The sequence below is a fragment of the Cervus canadensis genome, chromosome 5 (genome assembly GCF_019320065.1).
Source record: "Cervus canadensis isolate Bull #8, Minnesota chromosome 5, ASM1932006v1, whole genome shotgun sequence".
NCBI lineage: Eukaryota > Metazoa > Chordata > Mammalia > Artiodactyla > Cervidae > Cervus > Cervus canadensis.
Window position 1 is genome coordinate 81,535,715 of NC_057390.1, and position 27,766 is coordinate 81,563,480.

A 27,766-nucleotide genomic window follows, 5' to 3' on the forward strand; every position below is an offset into this window, starting at 1 on the left:
CCAGCAGGCAGGGGAGGCGGAAGACATCCACCTGCCAGCAGACATCGCAGAAAGTCATCACAGGCCAGACGGACGTGTCAAGAGACAAAGGCTTTACAATCACATCTCCTTATCTATGGTCATTCAGTCTGGAGGGAGGTTAATGCATTTAATGTTGATAAAGAAAACGAGTGATAGAAACAATATAGCAGGGTGACTAGCTTAACATATGATGGGTCCAAGCCATTTTCAAAAATCCTTTAGCTTTTTATAAGCATGCAGATAAATGATGTGAAAAGAGGCCCAGTGATGTTTAATCTATCTATTGAGGCAGGTAACTTAGCCACCACTATTAACAATTCTTTATTAGACTTGTTCAAAAATACATGTCTATGTAAAATGTGTTTCATGTTTTTAAGAGATATTTCATAACTCTTCCTCATTTCATGCTGGCATTCCCCTCAATTCCAACTAATGAGACTCTAGATACTCTGCAAAAAAAAAAAACCAAACAGGTCCTTAAAATAGTCTTTTGTCTAAATTCCAGAACATTCTGTTCTCTAGTAAAGGAATCAGAAAGGCCTCTTCCACTTTAAGTCTCCTAAAGCAAAGTGAATGCTAGCTATAATGTGTTTATACCCTCTTTGAGGAAATGAGATGGTCAGAAAAGCTCAGGGATGCTAACAGAAAACGCCCCAAAACAGTGTTATCTTGGTAAAAACACTTCCAACAGACTCTTTCCCTTTGAACTAATGAAATAAACAAACTGAGCATCTAAGCTTTTTTTTTCACTCTTGTAATAACCAACTCAGCTATTGTCCTCGGGGTTTTTTCACACTATATTCCAAGTGTGATCAGCATTCCCTCTAATATCTGCCGAAACCCTGCTCTGGGTCCAGTCTGGGTCCTAGGGAGACCACAAGGATCAAAGCCATACGTGGTCTCTGTTTTCATGGAGTTTAGGGTCTGGAGGGGAAGGGAGGGTTAATCAAATAGTCACACTCATCAGTGTATAATTATAAATGCTGGCAACATTTGTGAAGGAAAAGTTCAGAGGCAGGGCCATGAGGGCAGAGAACAGCAGACCAGATCAACCTGCCAAGAAAGGGCCATTTAAGATGCTAGGTAACTAAGTCAAAGGGATGAGAGGGGTCCTAAGGACACCAGGCAGAGAAAATAACACATGCAAGGGTCCTGGGGTAGAAGTGACACCACAGCAGAGAGGTCAGGGGGAGATGGCAGAAGATGAGACTCTACAGGGAATCAGGGGCCAGGATACACAGGGCCTGTGGACCATGTTAAGGATTTTGGTCTTTAAGAATCTGGGAATCCACTAAAAGCTTTCAAGAAGGGAGTAATATAAATTGGACTATTACCCTAAACAAACCAAGGCAACTCAGAGAATGAGGAAGAAGAGAAGGCAGGAGTGGATACAACTGGACCATCTGCAAGTAATCCTAGGAAAAAGATGGCAGCCTAGATTTTTGGGGCGAGAAATGAAAAATTGGAGCAACATACTGGATGGTAAACTGAAAGGAGGGGTGAGGAAAAAGGAAGTATTAGCTTATTGATGGTCAGTGGTATCATTTTCTGAATATGGTCCAGCAAAGGAAGAACTCTCGAGAAAACCATCAGTTTGATTTTAGAAATGATGAGTTTGAAGAGCTGAACCATCCACGTGGAGACATCTATCTAGCTGGGAATTTGATAAATGAATGTGAATTATAAAATATCTTCTTGGTTAATAAAAATGGAGTCGTCATACAGGCATGGGTGAAGTTGCCTGGGAAATAACGGGCAGACTTTGAAGAAGAGAGGTTCCTAAGACAACCCTGTAACAGTAGTAGTATTAGTCACTCAGTTGTGTCTGACTCTTTGGGACCCCATGGACTGTAGCCCACCAGGCTCCTCTGTCCATGGAATTCTCCAGGCAAGAGTACTGGAGTGGGTTGCCGCGCCCTCCTCCAGGGGATCTTCCCCACCCAGGGATTGAACCCGGGTCTCTCGCACTGCAGGCAGATTCATTACTGTCTGAGCCACCACCAGGGAAGCCTGAGGACCCACTTATACAGCGGCTGAGCCAGAGGACAAACAGCCCCTGGGGCATGGGGTGGGGGGGGAGGCAGGTGGACACACTGACATGGAAGCCAAGAAAGAAAGCGCTTCCAGAAATAGACTGAGAGGCTGGTAAAGGTCTGAAGAAAAGTATAAGCATTTATAGAAACGGAAACCAAAGTCATGTATATTTTAGACATGCTACTGACATGAAATGACTAACATGAATCAGTCTACACTATAAGTCTGCCTTGCTAAAATCGTTCTCATGAGCAACAGGAAAATACTTTACTTAAACATTAAAAAAAAAAAAAAAACAGGTTAAATCTCTTTTTTCTATAGATGAAGAAACGTTCCAGAGTGGGAGTGACCTGACCACACTCTCCAAGCTGAGAGGTAGAGGTAACAGAGCCAGGAGGTGAGGCCATCTCTGCCCACCCGTCCAGGTCCTTCTCCACCTCCCCTTGTTCTGTGCTGCCTTCACCTGCGTGGTGGCAGAGCGGGCTCCTGGCTCAGTGTGACGGCTTTGCTCACTGACACACGAGCCCTTGCTGAGCCAGGCAGAAACACTTGTGTTTTCCAGGCTTACCTCTTTGATTGTGGTGTTTCTTCCCCTCCATGAAAACCACCATCTTCCTCCCTTTCTGGGCATCTTATCCCTCATGATAGACTCCACCGTGGCCTGTTTTAAATGGATGGTAACATAAATAATGGAACCAAAAAAAGATCAACTTAGCACATTCAAACCAAAAAACACGCACATGCAAATTAAAGTAAGATTTAAAAAAAAAGAAAGAAAAAAACAGAAAAATCAGAGAAAACACGACATACTATTTGTGGATTAAAAATTTTCGAGAAGCAAAACCTAATGGCATCCAAAATTACATTAAGGTAACTTAAGCATGAAGACTTAAGAAGATGTTAAAGGAATAAACAAACAACAAATAAAATACAACACAACAACAACAGAAAAAGAAAGCATTGAAAATCATTAGTGATTAGTCAGACAGCAAGTTTTCAAATTAAAGTGGTTTACTGATTAAGATACTGTTATTCTCAATAAGATGATTATAAAATGAAAAATGAAATGATTAATATGAGGTACAAGGTAAACAGTTTTAAATAAAAAGTAAAATGCATGGAATCTTTTTAGTAGATGTAAATTTCCAAATTTGGGCAAACTGAATATTCATAGATGCATTTGACTTAAAAACTCAAGTATTAAAAAGAAAATCTATACTCTTGTCCTAAATAAATGCAAATTGAATAGAAGATTAAATATTAATTAGTAATATTCTTTGTAAATCAGTTGTACTTCAATAAATATTTTAAAAATAATAATAATTTTCTAAATATTTTAAAAAACAAAACAGTCATCTTGAGGCTAATTCAAGTGCCAAAGTAAATATTATCTAATTTCCCTTCTTTGGTTTATAGAACTCTCAGGCACTAATACCTCAGCTAGTAATGAGAGAACTGTCTTTCAACCAAACAAGTTGCAGGTAAGTGGAAAGATAAATAATTCACATATTTAGCCTGAAGTGTGCTTCTTTTTATCATTTAAGAATCCCTACCTGACACAAAAGAAAACTTGAATACACTGAACAAGCCAATCATGCCCACCGATTCATGAACAGGACAATTCATAAAGATGTCAATTACCCTACTCCTCTTATTTCATCCATATATTAAACAAAACTCCAATTAGGAAAAAAAAACAGGATTATTTTCAAACCTAGACAAACTGGTTGTAAAGTTCATTTACAAAACAAACAGAAATGGCCAAGAAAACTGAAAAAAGTAGGCATAAGCCTGGCATGTGTGTGTGCTATGCCGCTTCAGAATACTGGAGTGGGTTGCCATGCCCTCCTCCAGGGGATCTTCCCAAACCAGGGATTGAACCCATGTCTCTTATATTTCCTGCACTGGCAGGTGGGTTCCTTACCACTAGTGCCACCTGGGAAGCTGAGGCATAAGCCTTACTAGATATTAAAATATATTTAAAACTTAGAGTAATTAAAAGAATGCAGTCTTGGGACATAATTTAACATTATCAGAAGAGAAAGTCCAGAAATAAACCTAAATTCACAGGGGAATGTAATATAAGATAAAGTTGTAATTGCATATCAATGGGTAGAGAGTTATATAATGAAAGGTATGGAGATAATTAGGGAGCCAACCACGACCCTCTCAGTTGACTCTCTGGGTGAACCACCCCTTCGTTTCTCACCATCACAGCCAAAACTCTGCTCAAGAATCAGACTGCACTATGTTCCATGAAGGCAGGCTCAATTTTGGGGGAGAAACTTAGATTGTTCTGCACCATTCATGGGCATTCCATTGTGTTGCCAACAACTGGCTTAGAGGTGATCATGTGACCAAATTGTGGCCAATTAAATGTGAGAAGCCTGTCTCCATCCTTCCTATTTTGGACACTTGTATGAGGAGCTGTTGGATAAAACAGTCATCTTGGGATCATAAAGGGGAAGCCAGGAAAATCAGAGAAGCTCATCCAGCTTCATCCAGCCTGAAACTACCAACCTCTAAGATTCTTATTATGTCAAGTAATAAAGCCCTGTTATTCCAGTCACTTGTAGTCATTCTGTTTCCTGAAACCAAAGTATCCTGATTCAATAACCAGATGGGAAAAAAAAAAAACTGATTTCATTACTGATACCTCAACTCATGACTTTCAAAATAAAATCAAGATGGATCAAAGATTTAAGAAAGAGCTGGAAGAAAAGGCAGAGCATATTTTCATAAGTTTTAGAAATGGGAAGCAGGGCCATTCCAAGTGTGACACAAAACCTAGCAGCCTCAAAAGATAAGATTGATGAAGTCTCTGCATAAAAATAATTTCTATTATTAAGCAAACACCAAAAACAGAGTCCATAAAATTACTGACAACCTGTACAATATTTAGGCTGCCTACCACAAAGAATAATTTCTTTAAGTTCAGGAGTCATGTGTATTTCTTTTTCTGTGAACTATATAGCCTTTATCAGTAAATTTCTATTGCACTGGTCTTTCTTCTTACTGATTTCTAAGAACTGAGACATGTAAGATAAAAACTTGTTCTGGGCCACAAACACTGTACAGAACCTGCCAAGGACAAAATAGAACCCACTCTGGAGCATAAGCCCTCAGCTCAGTCCACAAAGAATACTCACAGATAAAGCTCCACGAAAGATGCAGTCACAACCCCAAAGCGTGTGCACACGCACACACAGCCACAAAGGAGAGAGAATGTGAGCTAAACGAAGTCAAAATAGACCTGCATGACCTTCAGGTATGAGAACTACCTGACAGGCCACAACATCCAGAGCAGCACAAGGCCTTTGCTAAGCATGTGGAGGATGCAAGTGTGAGATGTGGGCTCTGCAGCTGAAAGAACGGAGCATCTGGAACAAAGACCCAGTGCCGGAAAGTGATCGATTCCAGGAGAGGCCTAGGGAACCGGCAGGCGGAGGACACGGGCATGGTGGGCTGCTGCAGGACATCTGCCCGTCACCCTGGCTCTTTCTTGCAGCTGCTCACCTGTTCTCAGGTGCAGTCAGGAGCTGCCCAGGACCTGCACTTGCTCCTTCTTGGCCAATCAGCCCCTAGCCTGCTTCCTGGCTGAGCCAGGCCTGATGTGAGTGCGGGCACCTGGCGTCTGGTATCGTACTGCCCTGCTCCCCCCCTTCATCCTTCTCCCCTCATCACCCTTGGGCTCAGCATCCACCTGCTTTGCCCCCCTCTGTGTCCCTGGCATGGCAGATCCGGGGACAGGAATCCTGGAGAGGCAGGACTCAGTCTGGCACTGCCTCCACTGGGAGCTTTTGCTTTGATGAGAGAAGGGAGAAGGACATTCAAAAGTGCAAGGGAGACCCCTGCAGTTTACACCCATGAACTTCCAACCAGCACAGTGTAATTAACCTCATGGTTTCTAAAGAAAATGAAAGAAAGTGAAGTTGCTCAGTTGTGTCCGACTCTTTTTTACCCCATGGACTGTGGCCTACCAGGCTCCTCCACTCATGGGATTTTCCAGGCAAGAGTACTGGAGTGGGTTGCCATTTCCTTCTCCAGGTGATCTTCCCGACCCAGGGATCGAACCCGGGTCTCCTGCAATGTAGACAGACGCTTTATCGTCTGAGCCACCAGGGAAGTGTAAAATAAAAGCTAAATTCCAATCCCCCAGATTCAGCGAGCCATCATTTTCATGTCCCTTTTCTTTCTCATGGTAAAGCTCACCTTTGGCAATGGTTTCTGGAAGGCCTGCATGGCCAGGAGCAGAGGCGCCGCTGTCGTCCAGTTATAGTATCTGACACAAAACAACAAAAAGAGGTCAGGAGACCAAGGCTGAGACTGAAACTCTAATGTCCCAAGAAGAGGTCATGTGAGGCTCTGGACATCCAGAGGGTCCTTAAAGAGCCCAGTACTGTGGCCAACACCCCAAGTCAGCTGCCACATGCCCCACCCTTGCAGAAGTCCCTCCTCCAGCCAAGCCCCCAGCGGCCACTGTGGCAACAGGACAAACGACATGGCAGGTGACCCAGCAGCCAGCTGAGAGCAGCCCACACCCTACTGGGCATGAAGCCACTGATGTGCTGGAGCATTTCTTGCCCACACTTCAAGGAAAAGGAAACGAGGACCCTCAGTTAACACGTAAACATCTGCGGCTTCCTCTAATGAAGAAAAGTTTGCCAACAGCCTGTAAAAACACATGCATATCCCCTGACCCCACACAACAAAGCTTTCAAGAGGGTGGTGCACGGTCTATGTGTGATAGAGGCCAGGGCTGTGACGTCACATGTCCCATTGTAAAATCTGGTGTAGCTGAATGCAAGCCCCACAGGATCCAGTTACATCAATGTTCTAACCATATAAGTGATGCAGCATTTTACCAGCAGTGAAGAGACAATAATAGATTTTTAACAAAGACTTAAGTTTATACATTTCTAAGGGTTACTGTCCAGGTCTCTATAGCTGAGAAGCTGAAGCTGAACGGGTATCACACGATGGCTGAAATGACTTTCAGGAGGAACTTACTTATTTCCGATCTTCACCACAAGATTGGGGTCATCAATGAGGGCAGGGTTGTCCGCAAACTGCTGATACGACACGGCCTGTTCCAAAAATGCATCTGTGAAGGCAAACGGAGGGGGGGAATACAAAGAAGATTTAGCACAAACACCAGGCCTGTTTTCACTCCCTCACAAGTATCTTCTGCGAGTTTATACCATCCAGCTATGCAGACAATCCTATCAAATCTATTTGTCAAGGGGCCTTCAGTTAGTTTTGGGGGCTGTGTCTGTGCAGAAAGGAAGGGAGATGGGGGCAGTCAGAGGATGGGGGACAAATGCACCCTTAATCAGGGCACACATGTTTACACGGGAGCAGGCATGTGGGGAAAACCATAAACACAGGCCCCTGCAGAAGCAGACTGGTGCTCAAGGTATGGTCACCCAGGTCTGAGTCACAGTCATTGGTGTGACCTTCCACACCCACCTCCTTGCCAGTGGTCATGAGGATGGACAAAGTCACGAATGAAAGCTCAGTGACCTGCCTAAAGCAGGTGGGGACACCTAGGGCCACCTGGTCCAGGGGTCATCAGCTGCAATGGCTGACTGCACTCTCTGGAGGTCTCGGGGCCACCTCACCATGTAAATAGCATGAGACCCTGGGAAGCTAGGGATACAAATAGGCTTGGGGCTATGATTTAACTCAGATCACCTAAGGCAACCCTGAGACACCTTTCTGACACAGCCAGGAAGGGTCCAGGGCTCTCTCAGACACCCCTCCCTCCTCCAGCGTTTCTACACACTTGCCACGCACTCTTTTCCCAGTGTTGACGTTGCCACCACCCCGGGGGCCCCACCCCGCTGCAGGACGGGCACAAGCTGTGCTCAAACACCCCTGACGGCCAGTGACCCCAGTGGCCTTGTTGTCGCCTGGGGCCACGTGTGTGTGCGCCCTGCAGAACACTGCGGTCAGCCAGCCAGCCAGCCAGCAGTGAGTCACGTGCGCTCCTTCATGAGCTCCTTCATGAGCCCGGGGCTTCGGGGCCGGTGCAGCCGGCGGCCACCAGGGGGCGCTGCCGGCTCAAAGATGGCGGCGGCTCCGCAGTACCTTTGGTGATCTCCCGGTTGTCGCTGAGGCCCCCGCACAGGGAGATGGCGATGGACGGCAGGTCCCTCAGGCCGTCCGACGTGCTCTCCACGCCGCTGTCCACGCCAGAGCTGCCCACGGACTGAGGGGACTGGTTGGCGGAGCGGGCTCCGTTGTCGCTGGTGGGTTTCGTGAGCCCGGAAGGGTCCCCGCTGGAAGAAGAGGAGTGGGAGGGTCTGTGAGGAGGACTTCCGGAGCCTGGGGGGCAGGGGGATGTCTCACTCAGATGTCAGGTGACCCTGGCAGTTAGAGGGACAAAGGATGTCATCCCAGCAGGCCCTCCCTAAGGCACCATGACAGGCACACGAGCTACATGAATGACCTTAGGAGGGAAAAATAACCATTTTTAACCCCTACGTCTCCCTGCGTTTTCTCCCAAATGCACCGGGATTGAAGAGAGAGCACGCCGTCCCAAGAGGCCACGGTCCTGTCACACCCTCTCCGGAGCCAGGCCTCCCCACAAATGATGGGAACCCCAGACAGCGGGCCCCCTGAGACACAGGGGACTTGCCCTGGGGAGGGGCAGGGCTGTGCATAGCTGATCTGGGATGAGGATCACTTATGGCTGCAACATCACCTTGGTGTACCTGGGGAGATGGCCTCGAGCCTGTGTCCCCGGCTCAAAAGCCGTCCCAGGAGGGGTGGACAGCCATGCCCTCACGTCTACACAGGGTCTGTGCTTTGACCGGTTGCTCCTCGCGGTAAAACGTGGGACTCCTACACCCTTTTCTCACTCACTTTCTAATCAAATATAAGGAAAAAGCAGCTCCCAGGTTAACATATACAAAACTAATAGGAAGCATAAAAAGGGCTCTTACTTTTTGGGGAAATACAGGGCAGCGACTTCGGGATCCATGTCCGTGAGGTCATCTAAGTAGACGCCGTCAGCCCCCAGGTGTCGGCTTCGTTTGTCTGAAAGGGCACACGGGTCGGGTCTGAGCACCGTTCTTCAGATGCAACCTCACAGACTTCCGAGCCTCTCTCGAAAGGGCACTTGAGCACCGTGTGCAGATCTGCTCAGAAGGGCCCACTGAGTGAGTCGGGTAGCTTCAGTGGGCCTCAGCACTAGAGGGAAACCAGGGGCAAGGAAAGCAGGGTGCAGACTAGCTTCATCAGCAGTGTCTAGTGCAGTCCTAGCGTGGGGGACCCCAGCATCCCTGACCTGTACAGTGGAGGGCGGCAGGGGTGGATCACTGCACCATCCCCGAGGCCTCCTTCAGGTTAGATTTTCCACAGTTCATTTCTGAGAAAACACATATTCAGCAAAAGGGCATGGACTGAACAGGAGAGATGTCCTGTCTCCCCTCTGAAGAATCGTGAACTTTGCAGGGGAAGAGGCTGAGGTGGGCAGAGCCCCCAGTGCACAGGAAGGCGCTAGGAAGCGTCGGCTTTCTCACCCTTTTTCCTGGAAGGCGAGTCCGTCTTGCTTGCAGCTACTGGGGCAGTGTTGGCAGAAGGGGCTTTGGGCTCCTCGATCGTGGGTAAAGGGGGGGCCGCTGCTCCCAAGGCCTCGACGTCGTCTTCGTTCACAAACTGTATCTCTGTCTGCGGCTTGTTCTGCTCCAGCAGTGGCTGCACCGGAGATGCCCTGGCCAGTGTTGGTGACTGGTCACTAAACGCATCTGAAGATTCACTGTGGATGGCTTGGAAGTGCATTTTATCACAGATTTTCCTGCTGTTCAACGGGCTGGACTCTTTCATCTTGTGTGGCGAGGACTGGATCAAAGGGGCAGGGAGAGAGGAAGAGAGAGAAGGTCAGAAAAGAGTCAAGTCAACCAAAGGGCCCCGGGGCAGGCACAACTGTACAGGACACAGTGAAGCCTTGGGGGAGGGAGGTAGGGGGAGGTGGCGCACTTGGTGATTCCCATACCTGCAGAAAGGTCTGGAAACCAAGGATAGTACTTCCAAAGCAAATGAACTTTCATATAAAACAGTTGCCAAATGGGAGTGAGTGAGTAAGTGAGTGAATGAGACCACCAATCTAACACAAATGTCCAGCAGGAGAAAGGGGAATGTATTCACACTACAGGGCGATCAAGGTGCTGAGAGTAAGTGAATTATGACACATGGTAACAGGATGAGCCTTGCAAAACTAAACTCTGCTATTAAAGTCAAGATTGGGTTTATCATTATTGGGGGGGTGGGGGTGAGGCGTCAGTTAGAACAGTAATTGCAAAGGGTCGGGGGGCTTCCAAGTTCTGATTTAGTCCTGGTCTGGGTGCAGGTCACGTGGACACATTCACCTGTGTGAAGTGTGTGAAGTGAAGTTATTTCGATCTTGGCACTCAGGATCTGGGTGTTTCTCTACATGTGTGTTACAGTTTAATGAAGTCCACCCCCAAAACATGAGTGAACAAGGGCAGATTTGGTGGCTGGTTCCCATGAGTGGGAAACGGGCATTTCTGACGCTAACTCTCCAAAGAATTTCCAGTTATGGAAAAGATTTATCTAAATAGAAATCAAAATGCAGCTTGTGGGCTGGAAAGCAGGGAGCGGGTATGCATTTCTGCATCTGATCCTACAGCTTCGAGCACAGAAGAAAACAATGCAACAGTGGATCTGTGGTCGGAACTGTTTTGCCAAAAGTGATGGGTTTGCACGTTGTGCTGTTTCTCCAGCAACAGATGACATGCATTTGTAAAGATGGCTGGCTGGGTCAGCACGACTGCTTATAGGCAGAGAAATCAGCATTTTCCATGAAAGCTAAATATAACCTAGAAAGGGAATGAACCCACAGCTTCAGCCTCAACAGACCTACTCTCCAAAGAGCTGACTCTTTGAGTCATCATAGAAATGCTTTCAGTCTTCACTCACTCACTCATTTATTTATTCACGTCACAAAGATTTACTGGGGATACAAGAGGCGGTAGCATCTTCTAAGGGTCTTACAGTATTTAAAAATACCCAGCTTGAAAAAAAAAAAAAAATACCCAGCTTGAAATACCATAATATAGTTCGAGATTCTTATAACAAATTGGAATATGAAATAAAATTTCTTGAAAGAAAATATTGTGACCATTTCATGTCCTCAGAAACTACCTTTGATGGATGGCAGAAATGAGGAAGGAAAAAAACCTACCTTTGTGGCTTGGGGCAGTTCTCCCCAGAGCCAGAGCATTTCTAGATTATTCTTCTGCATTGTCCTGTCCGCAGATTTGCTGACGAGTTCTGAATCGCTTTTAGGTGTTGAGGGTCGGGAAACTGAAGGACTTAAGGAAACCCAAATGGAAGATTAAAGTGGGAAGAGAAACTTTGGAAATGTTTTTGTGCCCAGCATTTCTATGGTTCAGAAAGCCTAGAAAACGGACCCAACAGACCACTGCCTTGTGACCACAGCTTTGTGACTATCCCCTCTGTGGCCACCAGGGGTGGACAGAACACACACCCGGGAGAAGGCACTCCCCATTTAGGTAACCTTGTCCCAGCCTACTGCCAAATTCCAAGTAAAGATGAGAAGTAGCATTTAAAAGGGGGAAATGGAAAAAAAGAGATGAAATGGGAAAGGGAAGAAAAAAATTTGCTGCCATCTTTGCAGGCCTCACTCTGACCTCAGTGCTCCTGCAAGCTCAATTTCCAAATCGAACTCCTCAACTCTCACACAGCTGCAAATAGGTCTGGGCCATCTCGGACATGCACCCATCAAATCCTATATTGAAGATATTTATACATCTGCACCGGCTTTGAAAACAAGGAAATGGATGATGTGTCAACTTTACCACAAATGCTGGATGCCACCAATAACTCACTAACGTGCAGGGCTCTCTGAGCTGAGATTCTGCAAAATATTTTATCTTCAAGAAATACTTCCCAGATTCCTATTTGCTAAGACTCTTCCTACAACAACACAGCACGAGGTTTAATTCTCAAACGAGCGTTTAAGTGGTTGTGACTTGCATTCGGGTCTCCACGCATTCTATATTTTTTCTCTCCTGAGACCCGAGCTGTCTTACTTCTGTCCAACCACAGAAACCATCGATTTAGGCACAAAATTCTTGGAGCCTTCTAAACAACATATGGATGAGAAAAAAAGACCCACTTGATTATTTCACTCTTTGACCTCCTATACCGTTTCCTTTCAGACAACAGTTTTAATGACGTGAGAAAGCAAGCCCTGCAATTCTCCTTTTCCACCTTCTCTCATACCTCACACGGGCTCTCTCAAGCACCTCACATCATGCTTGGTCTCACGTATCTGCTTGAGACATCAGCTCCAAGGGGATAGAACTTGCCTCTTGGGACAAGGTGAGCTCATAGATGACCCACAGCTTGTCTCAGACAGATGGGGACCCTTAATGGCTAAACAAAGTACATCATGAGAAATGCTGGGCTGGAAGAAGCCCAAGCTGGAATCAAGACTGCTGGGAGAAATATCAATAACCTCAGATATGCAGGTGACACCACCCTTATGGCAGAAAGTGAAGATGAACTAAAAAGCCTCTTGATGAAAGTGAAAGAGGAGAGTGAAAAAGTTGGCTTAAAGCTCAACATTCAGAAAACTAAGATCATGGCATCTGGTCCCATCACTTCATGGCAAATAGATGGGGAGACAGTGGAAACAGTGTCAGACTTTATTTTGGGGGGCTCCAAAATTACTGAATATGGTGATTGCAGCCATGAAATTAAAAGACGCTTGCTCGTTGGAAGGAAAGTTATGACCAACCTAGATAGCATATTAAAAAGCAGAGACATTACATTTCCAACAAAGGTCTGTCTAGTCAAGGGTATGGTTTTTCCAGCAGTCATGTATGGATGTGAAGAGTTGGACTATAAAGAAAGCTGAGCGCCGAAGAATTGATGCTTTTGAACTGTGGTGTTGGAGAAGACTCTTGAGAGTCCCTTGGACTGCAAGGAGATCCAACCAGTCCATCCAAAAGGAGATCAGTCCTGGGTGTTCATTGGAAGGACTGATGCTGAAGCTGAAACTCCAATACTTTGGCCACCTCATGCGAAGAGTTGACTCATTGGAAAAGACCCTGATGCTGGGAGGGATTGAGGGCAGGAGGAGAAGGGGACAACAGAGGATGAGATGGCATCACCGACTCAATGGACATGAGTTTGCGTGAACTCTGGGAGTTGCTGATGGACAGGGAGGCCTGGTGTGCTGCGATTCATGGGGTCGCAAAGAGTCAGACACGACTGAGCAACTGAACTGAACTGAACTGAATGGCTAAACTGACACTGACTATCTTTAGTCCAGCCTTTCAGACAAACAGATTCAATGTTCCTCTCCATCATTTCACACTGAAGTAGACACGGGCTGGTCCCTCCTCCCTTGGCATCTGCTGCCCTCTATCCATGGAAAGGCATATGGCAGCCTTCAGGCTCGACGTGGCCAGTCTGCAGAGAGGAGGAGCCTGAGATCACATACTGTGGGTGTGTAACCAAGGAGACACCTCTACACACACACACACTATGCCCTTCAGAAAGCTGCCCCGAGAAGGAACTCTGGGCCTTCCAGACATCTGAGAGATAAAGTGCTCATCATCTCCTTGCTCTTGCTTCCTCCAGTTTCCTAATTCTGCTTTTCTCCTGAGGGTCAAGGCTCTTCTGGTACCAAGGTGTCCAGAATTACATGTTCAGGACCATGAAATATGCAAAGGGAGCATTGTGGCCTCCAGCAAGGGGCCTTTGTGCCAACAGCTCTGACCTGGATGATTCTCCAGAGGCATCAAGGGGGAAACCCGTCGTAACTGGCTTCCTACCCTCATCAACGCAGCACCCAAACCTCAAACTGTTTGCTTAAAAGGAACATATTTTTTAATTTTGCTATAACAATTCTCTGGAACAGTATCCACTGCATTAAAGTAAAACCCTCTAGACTGAGGCTGCTCTGGAGCCAAGTGTCAGCAAACTTCCTCTATAAGAAGCCAGACAGCAAGTACTCCAGGCTCCAGGGGTTATGTGGTCTTTGCGGCAACAACTCGAGCCTGCCCTTGTGGTGGAAAGGCAGCCACAAACAGTATGTGGACAAACTGGCTGTGCCCCCATAAAACTTAACGGAAACAGAGGGTGGGCCGGACTGGGGCCACAGGCTGGAGTTTATGGATCCCTGCTCTAGGAGAATGTAAACACTGAACACAGGTCTCCATCACCCTGCCCAAATCCAGACCCCTTAACATCTGATCCTGTGATGAAAGCTATAAGCCATCGAGATGCTGAGGTGGGCAAATTCAGATTCACAAAGGACCGAGCCCTGTGTGATCCATATGCCGGGCACACCACCCCTCAGTCATGTGCCCCCAGCCACACCAGCCCCATAGAAGGCGCTGCACCCAAATACACACGCACCGTCTGTGCTGCGTGTTGAGGGAATTTAGACAGATGGGACATAAAGGAGGGAAGAGACTCCTGATGCTGAGTGTGACTGACAAGAAAGAGGATTCCAAAATTGCCCATTATCGAATATGAGACTTTCAAGATCAAAGGTTGTTCAAAAAAATAAGCTTCAAGGTCACACTGACTGATCTGTATCAATAATGCATTTACTAGCCATAATCGTTATCGGCATTTTTGCTGAAATCCCAATTAGGCACATCAGTTATATAACTGCTCACAACTTAGCTGACCTCATTTTAAAATGGCCTTTGTTCTGCACCCATAACCTGGGAGGGAAGTATTAAATACATCCCTAGACTTGGTTCTTCAAAAAGAAAAACAGTTTCCCAGGCAGAAGTTAATCACGGCTTCACTGCTCAAGTTTTTTACAAAGCAGGCAGGTCAAAATGTAGGCAATTCCAAGGGAATGGAGGCAGGAACCTATGGCTTCTGCATCAAATGAAAACTCCAACCTAGAATTCTGAACCTTCTGGTCCATCCTACACTAACCAAGAATTCTGAACCTTCTGGTCCATCCTACACTACTCTCCAAAATTCTATTCTACAAATGCTATGGACACATCTGATCATATTACTCAGAAAATCTATAAGCTCTTTACTGAGTTACAATAATAACTCTCCTTATGCTTAAATGATGGGACTTCCCTAGTGGCTCAGATGGTAAAAAAAATCTGCCTGCAATATAGGAGACCTGGGTTCAATCCCTAGATCAGGAAGATCCCCTCAAGAAGGGATGGCAACCCATTGCAGTATTCTTGCCTGGAGAGCTACAGTCCATGGGTCACAGTCAGACACAACTGAGTGACTAAATAGGCAGGCAGGCATGCTTACGTGATATTTGAAAAAAGTTTTGTAAACTTATTTGTTGAACCCCAGATACAAAGATCATATCCCCAATTTTCAATTCCTAATTCTATTTTTCAAAGTACATCACAAAATAAGAAAGGACTCTATGCTTACCCTAATTTCCAGAGTCAAATTTAGTATTTAAAAAAAAATATAACCATCTACAAGTGCTTAAAATGAAAGGAAAAGAAATAATCTATATGTATTTTCTTCATAAGTAATTTGGTTAGTGGATAAATAAATTGGTAAGGGTTAGATCAAATTTTTCACTTCCAAGAATCTATACGTATTCTCCACATAAGTAATTTGGTTAATGGCAAAACTTACTTATTTATAAGAGTTAGAGCCAAGTTTTTATTATAAAGACATCCACAGTGGGAAAATAACCCCTCTACCTTTCCGAAGCGTGGAAGTGGGAAGACTGTGGAGGGCAAGAGCTAGAAAGACCGCCCTCGGCCGCAACCGCCAGGTGAGGGGGGGGCCTCCTGCAATCTACCAGGCTACGGCATACCACGTGATCCACATTAAAAGAAAGAGAAATCAGAGGTCAATTCAATAAAACAAAATCTCTTATCAGTTATTTGACTACTCTCACAATAACAACTATAAGAAGGTGAAGGTACTTGGTCAGCTGACAATGGCAGAGGACCACATGTTGAAATCACAGAGAAATCAACACAATCTTCTTAACCATGAAAACAGAAAACTGCCAAGACACCCATTTCACTTTCTGTTTCATCCACAGGCCCATAATGAATTGCTTTTCTTGGGTCAGAGTTTAGTGCCTAATCAAATGACATACTCCAAAATGCTTGGTAATCTGGGCTGGCAATTGTCTCTTAAAAGAAAATACATAAACCCAAGTAGAGATATGTATCTGTTTATTCTAATTTGTAATTTCATTTAACCGTGGTCAGATCACCTCACCTGACACAGTTATTATTCTGGACTCATAGAACAAAACATAAAAGACAGAGAAACGTATTCAGGGTTGTGTTTAAAGGATTTGTTTTAAATGTTTAAAATTAATGTAGAATGTTTGAACAGTTTTCTTCCTATTAGTGACTTCTAAATATTCCACATAATTTTCTTCCTAAAGTACTATGTTTTTCCCTCCTTAGAGTTATAACTCCACAGACCGCGGGAGACAATGTATGAGGTTCTAGAAAGGTCTATACCTATACAGTCCAATACAATAGCCACAGGTTGCGTGGGGCTATAAGCATTTGATGTGTGACTGGTTCAAACTGAGAGGGTCTGTACATGCTGAGATACACAACTTCAAAGGCTTGTGAAAATGAGAATGTGAAACAGTTTCACAGTGTTTTACAAAACTGATTACTTGAAAAAAAAATCTGATTACTTGAAAATAATTTTAAATGTATTGAAATACATCATAGGTCATCAAAATTAATTTTATCAATTTCTTTTTACTTTTTAAGGATGGTTACTAGAAAATTTTAAATTACATATGTATCTAGCATTATGTTTCTACCAGACAGGGCTGGCCTGAGGACAGACAGACCCCTGGGAGGGGACTCCACAGGCCCCCAGTCCCACCCTGGCTGATGTCCATTCACGATCATGTGATGCGTCTATTTCTCTCCAACCTCAACTTTGACACACAGCGATGACCATGCGGTCTCATTAATGAGATCACTCCAGTCAAACTGGAACTGGGAGAGGTGTACACTTCGGGTGGGAAGCCCTGAAGCATGTTCCAGGACTTGAGGGCTCTGACATCAGAAGCAAACCTAACACGTTAGGAGCACAAGTAATGCAAGAAGGTCACTGTCACCTAGATCAGTGCTGCCCATCTCTTCTGCATTCTCGCCAGACCCCTGAGACCTTTTCTTTCCTAACAGCCCTCCCTCCACCATGAAATTTTAATGCCCTGAATATACTCCACGTCTGCTTATGTTACTATGCCCCTTTGGAGGTCACATGGCTATTGTAATCTCTAATACTTTTTTGCCACCCAAGAACCAGTTTTTGTCCCGACGGGGGTGATAATCATCCCCACATGCTTCAGATCTGTCCCCTGCCCAGTCCTTCTGGAAAATGCTCAGAAGGGCTCACGTGTCCTCACACGCTTCACAGCCTGAAATGTTCTCGAGTCTTCTCTCACACTGAGCAGCTGTGGTTCTCCAGCCTCCTACAGGAAGTCTATGGCCCCTGAGAGTCCATTCCGGGGAAACCAAAATCAGAGGGCAGCGGGGGAAGACGGCATCGTTCTCACAGCCCCAAATGACCTCAGGGCCCCTGATGCAGCTGCCCTGCTCCTGAATCTCACTTTAGGGGTAAGTATCCAAAAAGGCTGTCACTGTTTTCTCCTCCTGACAATAAGCTTTATGTAACTTAACACACGGTTTCCCTTTCACATCTGTGGTTTGATTTTGCTACTAGATAGAAGTTTATGATCTGCTCATGTTCCATGTTTAATCCTGATCTGTACCTTTTAGCCTAAGCTGAATTTTGGGGGGTTCTAATTCTATTCATTTTTTACATAGATTTCACTGTGAAACATGCCTCCTGTGACTGACTTGGAATCCTCTGGACCAGGACAGGTAAACACACATGGACATACACCAGCCATTCACCTGGCGTTGGGTGACCACTCTCTGTCAGAATTAGGGTAAGAGGCTGACTGAGGGTAAGTCATGACAGGGGAATGGCTCTCCTTAGGGACATCTTCTTGGAATGGAGGTATATCATCAGGAAGAGTTCTGGAGAAAGAGAAAAAAACAAAAAACATCAAAGTCAAAGAGATTTTACTGATAAATACATAATAAAGGCAAGTTTCTATTTCTCCTTATCTCTAATGCTTTGTAGATCAACATGATCTCCTGGTATACACCCAGGGATATTCTGGGCAGTGGAAATGAAAAAAGTTACTCAGAGAAATGTTTTATATGTTCACGCTTTGGCTGAATTATAACTGGAAAATGATTAAGTTCAAGAACTTGGACTTAGACAGGGGCTTGATGACCACACTGCTTGTTACTGTTAGTTACACCATGTGGTGTGTGCTCAGTCTTCTACTCTTTGTGACCCCATGGACTGTAGCCCTCCAGGCTCTTCTATCCATAGGATTCTCCAGACAAGAATACTGGAGTGGGTTGCCATTTCCTCCTCCAGAGGATCTTCCCGACCCAGGGATCAAACTCACATCTTCTGCATTGCCAGGAGGATTCTTTACCACTGTCTACCAGGGAAGCCCAGTTACACTGTAGGCCCTACAGATTCATCTTTCACACTTCATCTCGCAAAAGCCTGAGAGGTGGATGGCACCCGAAACTGGACCCAGAGGTTGTAAAACTCTTGCCATGCGTGACTGAGCTACCAAATCCCTGAATGGCCAAACAGAGACAATGTTTCATCCAGCACAATAAATAAATGACACAACCAATCCTATCTTATACTTGCAAAATGGCTGCAAACCTACCTCCTTTCAGGCACAGCACGCTTTAATTAGAAATATGACTCACTATTTCACCCATGCAAAGGCCACCTGTCTGTTTTTGATGTGACCTCAAACATCTGACACTAAACTCTGCAATTAGAAGCCATACAGGGCAGGTGACTGTAATAAGCCTGACCACCCTCCCTTAAAGAAGACTGAGAGTCAAAGAAGTGATACTTTCGAACTGCAGTGCTAGAAAAGATTCTTCAGAGTCCTTTGGACAGCAAGATCAAACCAGTCAATCCTAAAGGAAATCAACCCTGAATTTTCACTGGAAGAACTGACATGGAACCTGAAGTTCCAATACTTTGGCCACCTGATGCGAAGAGCTGACTCATTGGAAAAGACCCTGACGCTGGGAAAAATTGAAGGCGGAAGGAGAAGGGGATGACAGAGGATGAGATGATTGGATGGTTGGATGGTTGGACATGAGTTTGAGCAAATTCCAGGAGACAGTGAAGGACTGGGAAGCCTGGCGTGCTGCAGTCCACAGGGTCACAAAGAGTCGGACACGACTGAGCTACTCAACAACAACCACCACCCGCTTCTGAGCCCACAGCAAAGCAGAGGCCACAGTCAGGTAAAGCAACATTGCCCACAGGCCACTACGTTTTAGCTGGAAAAACAAAAATTCTAAATAACAAAGCACTAGGTAAATCCTGTGTTTCTTCTTCCTCCTTTTGTTTTTTAACTGAAGTACAGTTAATTTACAATGTTGGGTCAGGTTCGCGTGTACACTAAAGTGATTCGGTTATCCATCCTTCACCCTTCTTCTGTGTTAACAAGACACAAAAACAGTGATCACAAATTACATTGAATTGCATAAAAATCTGAATGAGTTTGGTTTTTAAAGCTGGCAATGTTCACCAAAATAGTAATTCACAGAAATAGAATTTCACCACACTATTAAAAGCAAAGAAAAATAAAACATGTGTGCAACTCAACTTTGGGCCTCATGAAAACTGAAAAGGAAAAGTTTGCTTGTGGATAAACTGATCACGTTCTAGATTCACCTGTGGCCCTAAGTCTATCACAGGTCAGCCCCCGGCTATCTATCGGTCCAACTGCCGGGCTCATAGTTGGTGGTCAAGTGAGAATAAGGAGATTCTGAAACAACAGTTTGGTGCATGAAGTGTTCACTTCCTGAACCCCCGTTTCTTGGTTCTGATCTGGAAGGCTGGAGTTATCACCAAGGCTATTATCAATCCTGTCTCGGTTACAACGTCCATCCCATCTTCATGTGACTCTAGAATCGGGCCTGCAGGATTCCAAAACCCAGTCTTAAATGCATTAACAGAAAAATAAGAAATTGTGGGGGGGAGGGGAACATTTATAAAAATCTTTCTACTGTAATCCCACTCTTGGGCAAATACAAGAGGAGAAAACCATAATTCAAAATGATACCTGCATCCCAATGTTCATAGCAGCACTATTTACAACAGCTAAGACATGGAAGCAATCTAAAGGTCCATCAATAGATGAATGGATAAAGAAGAGGTGGAACCTATATACAGTGGGATATTACTCAGACTTAAAAAATAATAAAATAATGCCATTTGCAGCAACATGGATGGACCTAGAGATTATCACACTAAGCCAAACTGAGAAAAACAAATACCATTTGATAGCACTTAACATGTGGAATCTTTGAAAAAGAAAAAGATACAAATGAACTTATATATAAAACAGAAATAGAAGCACGGACATAGAAAACAAACTTATGGTTACCAAAGGGGAAAGCAGGGGAGAGGAGTTTGGAATTAACATTTACACGCTATGTGCAACATAGGTAACCCACAAGGACCTACTACATAGCAGAGGGAACTCTACTCAATATTTCATCATGACTTATAACGGAAAAGAATCTGAAAAAGAATATATACACATCTAAACAAATCACTTTGCTGTACATCTGAAACTAACATAACACCGTGAATCAAGTATACATCAGTTAAAAAAAACAGGACCATTCGAAACACTGAATTCACCTAGCACACGCCTTCCGCCACCCACACTTACCTACTGCTGTCCAGCGGCTCAGCCTCCTCGTCCGAGCTCATCTCTATGGGGAACATGTCTTCATCCTCAGACGTGTTCATGTTCTCGTCCCTTTTCAGGCTGTCCAGCTGCGACTTCCTCCTCCTCTTCCTGCGCTTCTTCACTAAAGAGCCACTCGACGGGGTCTCACTGGGAGGGGAGACCTGGGCTGACGTGTTGGCGTCCAGGCCTCTTATCCGATCTGCGGAGTTCCTCTTCAGCTGGGACTCCATCCTCGAGGCTCCTTCCGACAGGATCGGGGAGGTGGCCAGGTGCATGGGGATCACCTCCTGAAGGGCAGCAAACATGTCTGAGAAGGAACCTGGTTAGCTGGGGGCAGGGGCCAGGGAGGGGGGGCAGGGGCTAAGGGTTGGGATGGTGCTGACGACCCGCCAGCATTAATTCAGGGGTCCAAGCACAGGTGGAGGGGTGCAATGAGGAGCACAGGGCAACCAAATGTCACGGTGATCTGGGGACGTGGCTGCAGGATTTGATAGATGGTCATGAAGTCAACATGTCACTAAATGCCATTTTGTACTGAATCCTGCGTTTTCATAATTACAAGACAGCGGAGGTAATTTTCAGTCATTTCAGACTACCAAAATTCAACACGGTCTGAAATTTCCAGGGAAAAGAGGAAAAATCAGCTTGAGGTTATTATATTACCCTGGGAACTGAACTCAATTTTGCACTCCAGTGTGTGTGTGTGTGTGTGTGTGTGTAAAAGAGAATGCGTGTGTGTATTTTTAATACACACTGAATTAAGATGATGATAATAATTTTTAAAGAAAATTTTTCTGGTGCAGCTAAAAGCCAAATAAAATTAAGAGGCTTAGAGAACATCAAATCATGTACTGCACGTATAAAATCCACACCTGGAAGGTGAGGTTGAGGCTGGGAGGGATGGGAAATAGGTCACACCTCTGGGGAGACTGAAAGAAAGCAAAGCCTGGGACAGTTTTGTCCTAAGATTGAAACTGTGGGTATTCATTTTAGAGCCTGAAGCTACTCAGAGCCATTCCTTGATAGCCAGGCTATCTTTCCATAAAGGAACCAGTTCAAGCGGATTTTACTGAGGAATCACTATATCAGATCCCTTCATAGTGACTTTCTCAGTGAATAAATGAGTGAAAAGAAATGGTTTATCTTAGAAGAAAACATGCGGTAAATCTTCATGACTTGGAATTTGGCAAAGGATTCTTAGACATGACAACAAAATCATAAGCCGCAAGGAAAAAGCAGATAAAATGGACTTCATCAAAATTGAAAAGTTTTGGTTTCAAAGAATAACATCAAGAGAAAAGACAGCTCACACCACGGAGGAAAATCTTTACAAATCATCTCTCTTATAAATCATATAAGTCCCTTAACAAATCATAAAAGGGACTTATTTCTGGACTATATACTGAACTCTTACAGCTAAAATGATAAGAAGACAAATAACCCAATAAAAAAAATGATCAAAGGATCTGAACAGACACTTCTCCAAAGAATACATACACGAGGTCAATAAGCATGTGAAGAAGTGCTCAACATCATGGCAATGGGAAATGCAAATCCACACCACAATGAGACACCACTTCACGCCCACTGGGATGGCTAGAATCACACGGCCAGAGAGAAAGTATTGCTGAGGCTACAGACAGATCGGACCCCTCGTGCACTGCTGCTGGGAACAGAAAATGGCGAAGCGGCTTTGGACAACAGTTTGGCAGCTCCTCAGTGTGAAACTCAGTGCTGCTGGAGAAGACTCTTGAGAGTCCCCTGGACATCAAAGAGATCAAATCAGTCAATTTTAAAGGAAATCAACTCTAAATACTCTTTGGAAGGGCTGATGCTGAAGCCAAAGCTCCAATACTTTGGCCACCTGATGCAAACAGCTGACTCATTGGAAAAGACCCTGATGCTGGGAAAGATTGAAGGTGGGAGAAGAGGGAGACAGAGGACCAGGTGGTTGGATGGCATCATCAATTCAATCGACGTGAACTTGGGCAAAATCCAGGAGATGGTGAGGGACAGGGAAGCCTGGCGTGCTGCAGTCCATGGGGTGGCAAAGAGTTGGACACGACTTGGCGACTGCACAACAAAAATAAATGACTCAGCAATTCCATTCCCAGGTACAAACTCCCCAAAGTGAAAACACATGCCTATATGAAAACCTGTACACAGCATTATTCACAGTGGCCAAAAGGTAGAAACAAACCCAAGTGTCCACCAGCACATGAAAAGATAGACTAAACATAGTCTGTAGATACAGCGGAATATTATCCAGCCAAATAAAGGAATGGAGTACTGACACAGACACAATACGGGTGACTCTTGAAAATATTACAGTACATGAAAGAAGCCAGGTGCAAAAGATCACAAACCATGAGATTCTATTCAGATGAAAGCTCAGATTAGGGAGGTCTATAGAGACAGAAAGTAGATTAGTGGTTGCTAATTAGAGGGCTCATGGTGGTGGGGAGTTAGGGGTTTAGGGAGAGGGGAGGGGATAGCCTGCCTCTGAGGTGATGAAGAAGCTCTAAAAATTGACTATGTGATCAGTGTAGGTATCTGTGAAAATACTAAAATCCACAGAACTGCACACTTGAGATGGATAAACCACATGGTATAAAAATTATATCTTAATAGAGCTGTTAAACAGTTTTTAATAATAAAAAATTAATGTGATCTGGACATTCACTAAGCAAAACTAAGAGCAGGCAAGACTTGACACACAGGTGTAATCTGTACGCTTTGGATGATGGCTTCAGGCCAGCATCCTTCAGCTCCTCTGTCTCCCTGGAAACAGAGAGCAAATGCAGGAGGCGGGGACCAATGTGTCTCCGTGTGGACCCAGCACACACCCACCCTGCGGCTCGATCCCCTGGTACAGGAAAAAGCCAATTTCCTCCTCCACCCTCACCCACTCAGCAGGCACCTGCACTTCTCCTGCATCATCCAGAGAAGCATCCCACAAAGTTCAAAACGAGGAAGTAAGCATCACCACCCAGCTTCCCAGGTGGCTCAGCAGTGAAGAATCCCCCTGCCAAGGCAGGAGACGGGTTCGATCCCTGCATCAGAAGATCCTCTGGAGGAGGAAATGGCAACCCACTCCAGTATTCCTGCTGGAGAAATCCCACGGACAGAGGAGCCTAGTGAGCTACGGTCCATGGGGTCACAAAGCTTCAGACATGACTGAGTGACTGAGCGTGCATGCAAGCATCACCCAGCTGTCCTCACCTGATCGTTATCAGTCTCTTGAACAAAAAATGCTTCTCCATTATCTCCCAGTTTCATGTGCAAATCCACAGATTCCCCGTTGATTTCTATGTCAACCTGAAGGAAAAACATACTTCACCACAACAGGAAACGTCACGGGGAATGCCCAGGTCTCTACACACACTTCAGTTACATACACCCCCAAATATCTCACAGTCCCTAATCTCAACAGGTCAATCTGGTCCATCAAGAAACAGAGTCTAGGAGACCTCTCTGGTGCTCCAGGGGCTAAGACTCCACGCTTCCAATGCGGGGGGCATGGGTTCGATCCCTGGTCAGGGAACTAAGATCCCATACGTCACAGCATAGCCAAAAAGAAAAAGAAACAGAGTCTACTCCCCCCACCACCACCCCCTGGATCCCCACAGGCTTGTAATTGCCCAGTGAGTTGAACACAGCAGCAGTGACTACTGAAGCTAGTTCGCCCGGCTCCCTCCCTTGCAAGAGGCTCGCCCTTGCAGCCAGCCACCATGGTGTGAGGAAGCCAAGGCCACATGGAGAGGACAGAGGCGTTCTGGACGACAGCCTCAGCTCAGAGTCCAGCCAAGGCCCACCCTCCTGGTGAGCCAGAGCATCCACGGAGGAGCCCAGCCTCCGACCCCAAGTCTTCAGCTGAGGCCCCAGGCAGCGAAGAGCAGAAACTAGCCAGCCTCCTGTTTTTGGCATGCATGCCAGACCCCCCCAGAGTTTAATAAATAGTTGCTTTGTGCCACTATAAATCTTAGAGAAATTGACACAGTCACAGTTAACGAGAACAGTTGGTAATTGTCAACTTAGGGACCAGCCTTCCCGAAGGAGAGCTAACCCTCAGGGTCCTCAAGGAGCTCCGGATACACAAGGCTGTAGAAATGCGAAGAGTCTCTCTAAGGAGGGCCCCTGCCCCCAGGCCACTCACCACCTTCTCCCGGGAGCGCAGGACCCCCATCTTCCCGAAGCGTACATGGAAGGGGGAACACTGCAGGCTCCCATTGGGCTGGCGGACCACGATGATGTCGATGCATCCCGACAGGGTGGCGGGGTTCAGCCCCTTGTAGAGCTCCTTCACAGTGACGAACACCTGGCCCGCCAGCTGCCCGACGTAGTTCATGGTCTGAGCCTGGGCAACAGAGACACAAGCGAGACACACACGCAATTAATTCAGCTCCAGAGAAGGCTCAGATGGTAAAGGATCTGCCTGCAACGCAGGAGACCCGGGTTCCGTCCCTGGGTCAGGAAGATCCCCTGGAGAAGGAAATAACAACCTTCTCCAGTATCCCTGCCTGGAGAATCCCATGGATAGGGAAGCCTGCTGGGCTACTGTCCGTGGGGTCACAGAGAGTCAGACACAACTGAGCGACTGACACTTTCGCTAGAGCCAATCAGGATGAACGTGTGTGCACTGCACGCCCGACTTCACACCCTGCTCAGGGCATTTTGTTCTACCTGAATGGGACTCCTACGCCTCACTCAGCTGCTGCTGCTACTGCTGCTAAGTCGCTTCAGTTGTGTCTGACTCTGTGCGACCCCTTAGACGGCAGCCCACCAGGCTCCGCCATCCCTGGGATTCTCCAGGCAAGAACACTGGAGTGGGTTGCCATTTCCTTCTCCACTCACTCAGCTACCCCCACCCCAAACCCTGGCCACCAGGCAAGGCCTAGTCTCAGTTGTCCCTGGGCCGCTTCTCTCTGAATCCATGGTACCTGTTGACACCGTCCTTAAGGTTCTTGCTCTAACTCATGCGCAGGTTTTACAAACCAAATCTCAAGACTCTTAAGAGAGACTATACATGAAATCTTTCATATTCCCCACTACGCCAAAAAGAGTAAAGTGACATGAAGTGAAAGTCACTCAGTCGTGTCTGACTCTTTGTGACCCCATGAACTATACAGGCCATGGGATTCTCTAGGCCAGAATACTGGAGTGGGTAGCCTTTTCCTTCTCCAGGGGATCTTCCCAACCCTGGGATCGAACCCAGGTCTCCTGCATTGCAGGTGGATTCTTTACCAGCTGAGCCACCAGGGAAACCCAAAAAGAGTAGGTATGTAATAATATTACTAGAGACAAATGACTATTTTTCCTTGAGAAGGAAAAAAAAAAGAGTGACTTTTATTTTGAACAATTTCCACCCTGGGCCTTGCCTGCCTGCCCCATGCTCTCACATCCTGAGGGATATCTGTGCCAGACTTCAGGTTTTCTGCACAGCTGACCCACTGGAGTCCCCTAAGCAAACATCCAGGGCCGCTACTCTGCAAGGGGCCTGGTGCTAGGAAGACAGATTCAAAAGATGCAGGCCCCCTCCCCCAGAGGGACTTGGGCTCGAGAAGGAGAATGCACATCCGTGAGGCTGTCTCTTTTAAGGAGACACTGAGGGAATTCACTTTGCCAACAAAGGTCCGTCTAGTCAAAGCTATGGCTTTTCCAGTAGTCACGTAAGCATGTGAGAGTTGGACTATAAAGAAAGTTGAGCACCAAAGAATTGATGCTTTTGAACTGTGGTGTTGAAGAAGACTCTTGAGAGTCCCTTGGACTGTAAGGAGATCCAACCAGTCCATCCTAAAGGAAACCAGTCCTGAATATTCATTGGAAGGATCGGTGCTAAAGCTGAAACTCCAATACTTTGGCCACCTGATGCGAAGAGCTGACTTCTCTGACAAGACCCTGATGCTGGGAAAGATTGAAGGCGGGAGAAGAAGGGGACAACAGAGGATGAGATCGTTGGATGGCATCACCAACTGAATGGACATGAGTTTGAGTAAGCTCCGGGAGTTGGCGATGGACATGGAGGCCTGTCATGCTGCAGTCCATGGGGTGGCAAAGAATTGGACACGACTAAGCGACTCAAATGAACTGAACTGAACTGAGGGAACTCTGTCCAGGGGAGGAGGAGAGACATCACGGAGGAGCTGGCAGTCGGCTGGCCCGGAGGAATGTGGGGATGCTCACTGGCAGAGAGAGGCGGACAGGACACCATATGTGGAGAGATGTGCGCCCCAGACAGAGGGGCAGCGCCTGCAGAGGGAACGCGCAGTGGGGGACCAGAGTGGACACCTGCGAGGAGACGGGCCAGCGCGTGGTAGCAACAGGAAGCCTTAGGGGACTCGGGAACACAAAATGATGACTCGGTCCACGACTCAGAAAGAGCATTGCGGCAGGAAAGGCTGGCAGGAAAAGACCCTGAAGGCAGGCAGGCCACTCTGTGGCTGCTGCTGACCGCGCGGACAAGAAAAGATGCCAGCTTGAAGGGCGGCAGTGACGGGAGAAACGAGGCAAATGTTGGGGGCCAGAGTAACAGGAGCCCCCGCAGCGCTGGGCCCTGGTCCTCTCCTCACAGCTTGGGCTCCACCGGCCACCCCAGTGTGACCCGCACCTGCCCAGCTACCCAGACGGCCTCGCCCGCCCTCCAGATGCCGGTCGCCCGCCCTGCAGATGCCGGTCGCCCACCCTGATGGGACTTGGACGCTCAGATGGGCCCAGCCTCCCCTGGGGATGTAGCTCACGGTCCTGCCCCCACTGGTTCTGCCTCCTCTGGCTCCAGCTGCACCTCCACTGCAGGGCCGAGTCCACACACTTCTGTCCCTTCCACTCTGTACACTCTGGTGGACTCGTGAGGCCACGTGGTTTCAATATCATCTGAGCACCGAGGGGTCACACAACGTG

The 27,766-nt window shown here is 46.4% G+C and overlaps 1 protein-coding gene across 2 annotated transcripts in view; it reads right to left on the minus strand.

The window, feature by feature from the left end:
- Positions 1-27,766, minus strand: part of LPIN1 (lipin 1) — a 128,546-nt gene that overhangs the window by 25,032 nt on the left and 75,748 nt on the right. Inside the window, exons 3-14 of one of the 2 annotated variants that reach the window (XM_043469333.1) lie at positions 25,026-25,226; positions 24,092-24,187; positions 20,849-21,156; positions 17,967-18,092; positions 15,762-15,866; positions 11,264-11,393; positions 9,582-9,900; positions 9,003-9,096; positions 8,146-8,336; positions 7,066-7,159; positions 6,268-6,337; positions 2,624-2,716 (exon numbers count right to left, since the gene is read on the minus strand). In XM_043469333.1, the coding sequence (XP_043325268.1) occupies positions 2,624-2,716; positions 6,268-6,337; positions 7,066-7,159; positions 8,146-8,336; positions 9,003-9,096; positions 9,582-9,900; positions 11,264-11,393; positions 15,762-15,866; positions 17,967-18,092; positions 20,849-21,156; positions 24,092-24,187; positions 25,026-25,226 (1,827 nt within the window). The remainder of the gene's footprint in view (positions 1-2,623; positions 2,717-6,267; positions 6,338-7,065; positions 7,160-8,145; positions 8,337-9,002; positions 9,097-9,581; positions 9,901-11,263; positions 11,394-15,761; positions 15,867-17,966; positions 18,093-20,848; positions 21,157-24,091; positions 24,188-25,025; positions 25,227-27,766) is intronic. The other variant, XM_043469334.1, reaches the window with a different exon arrangement.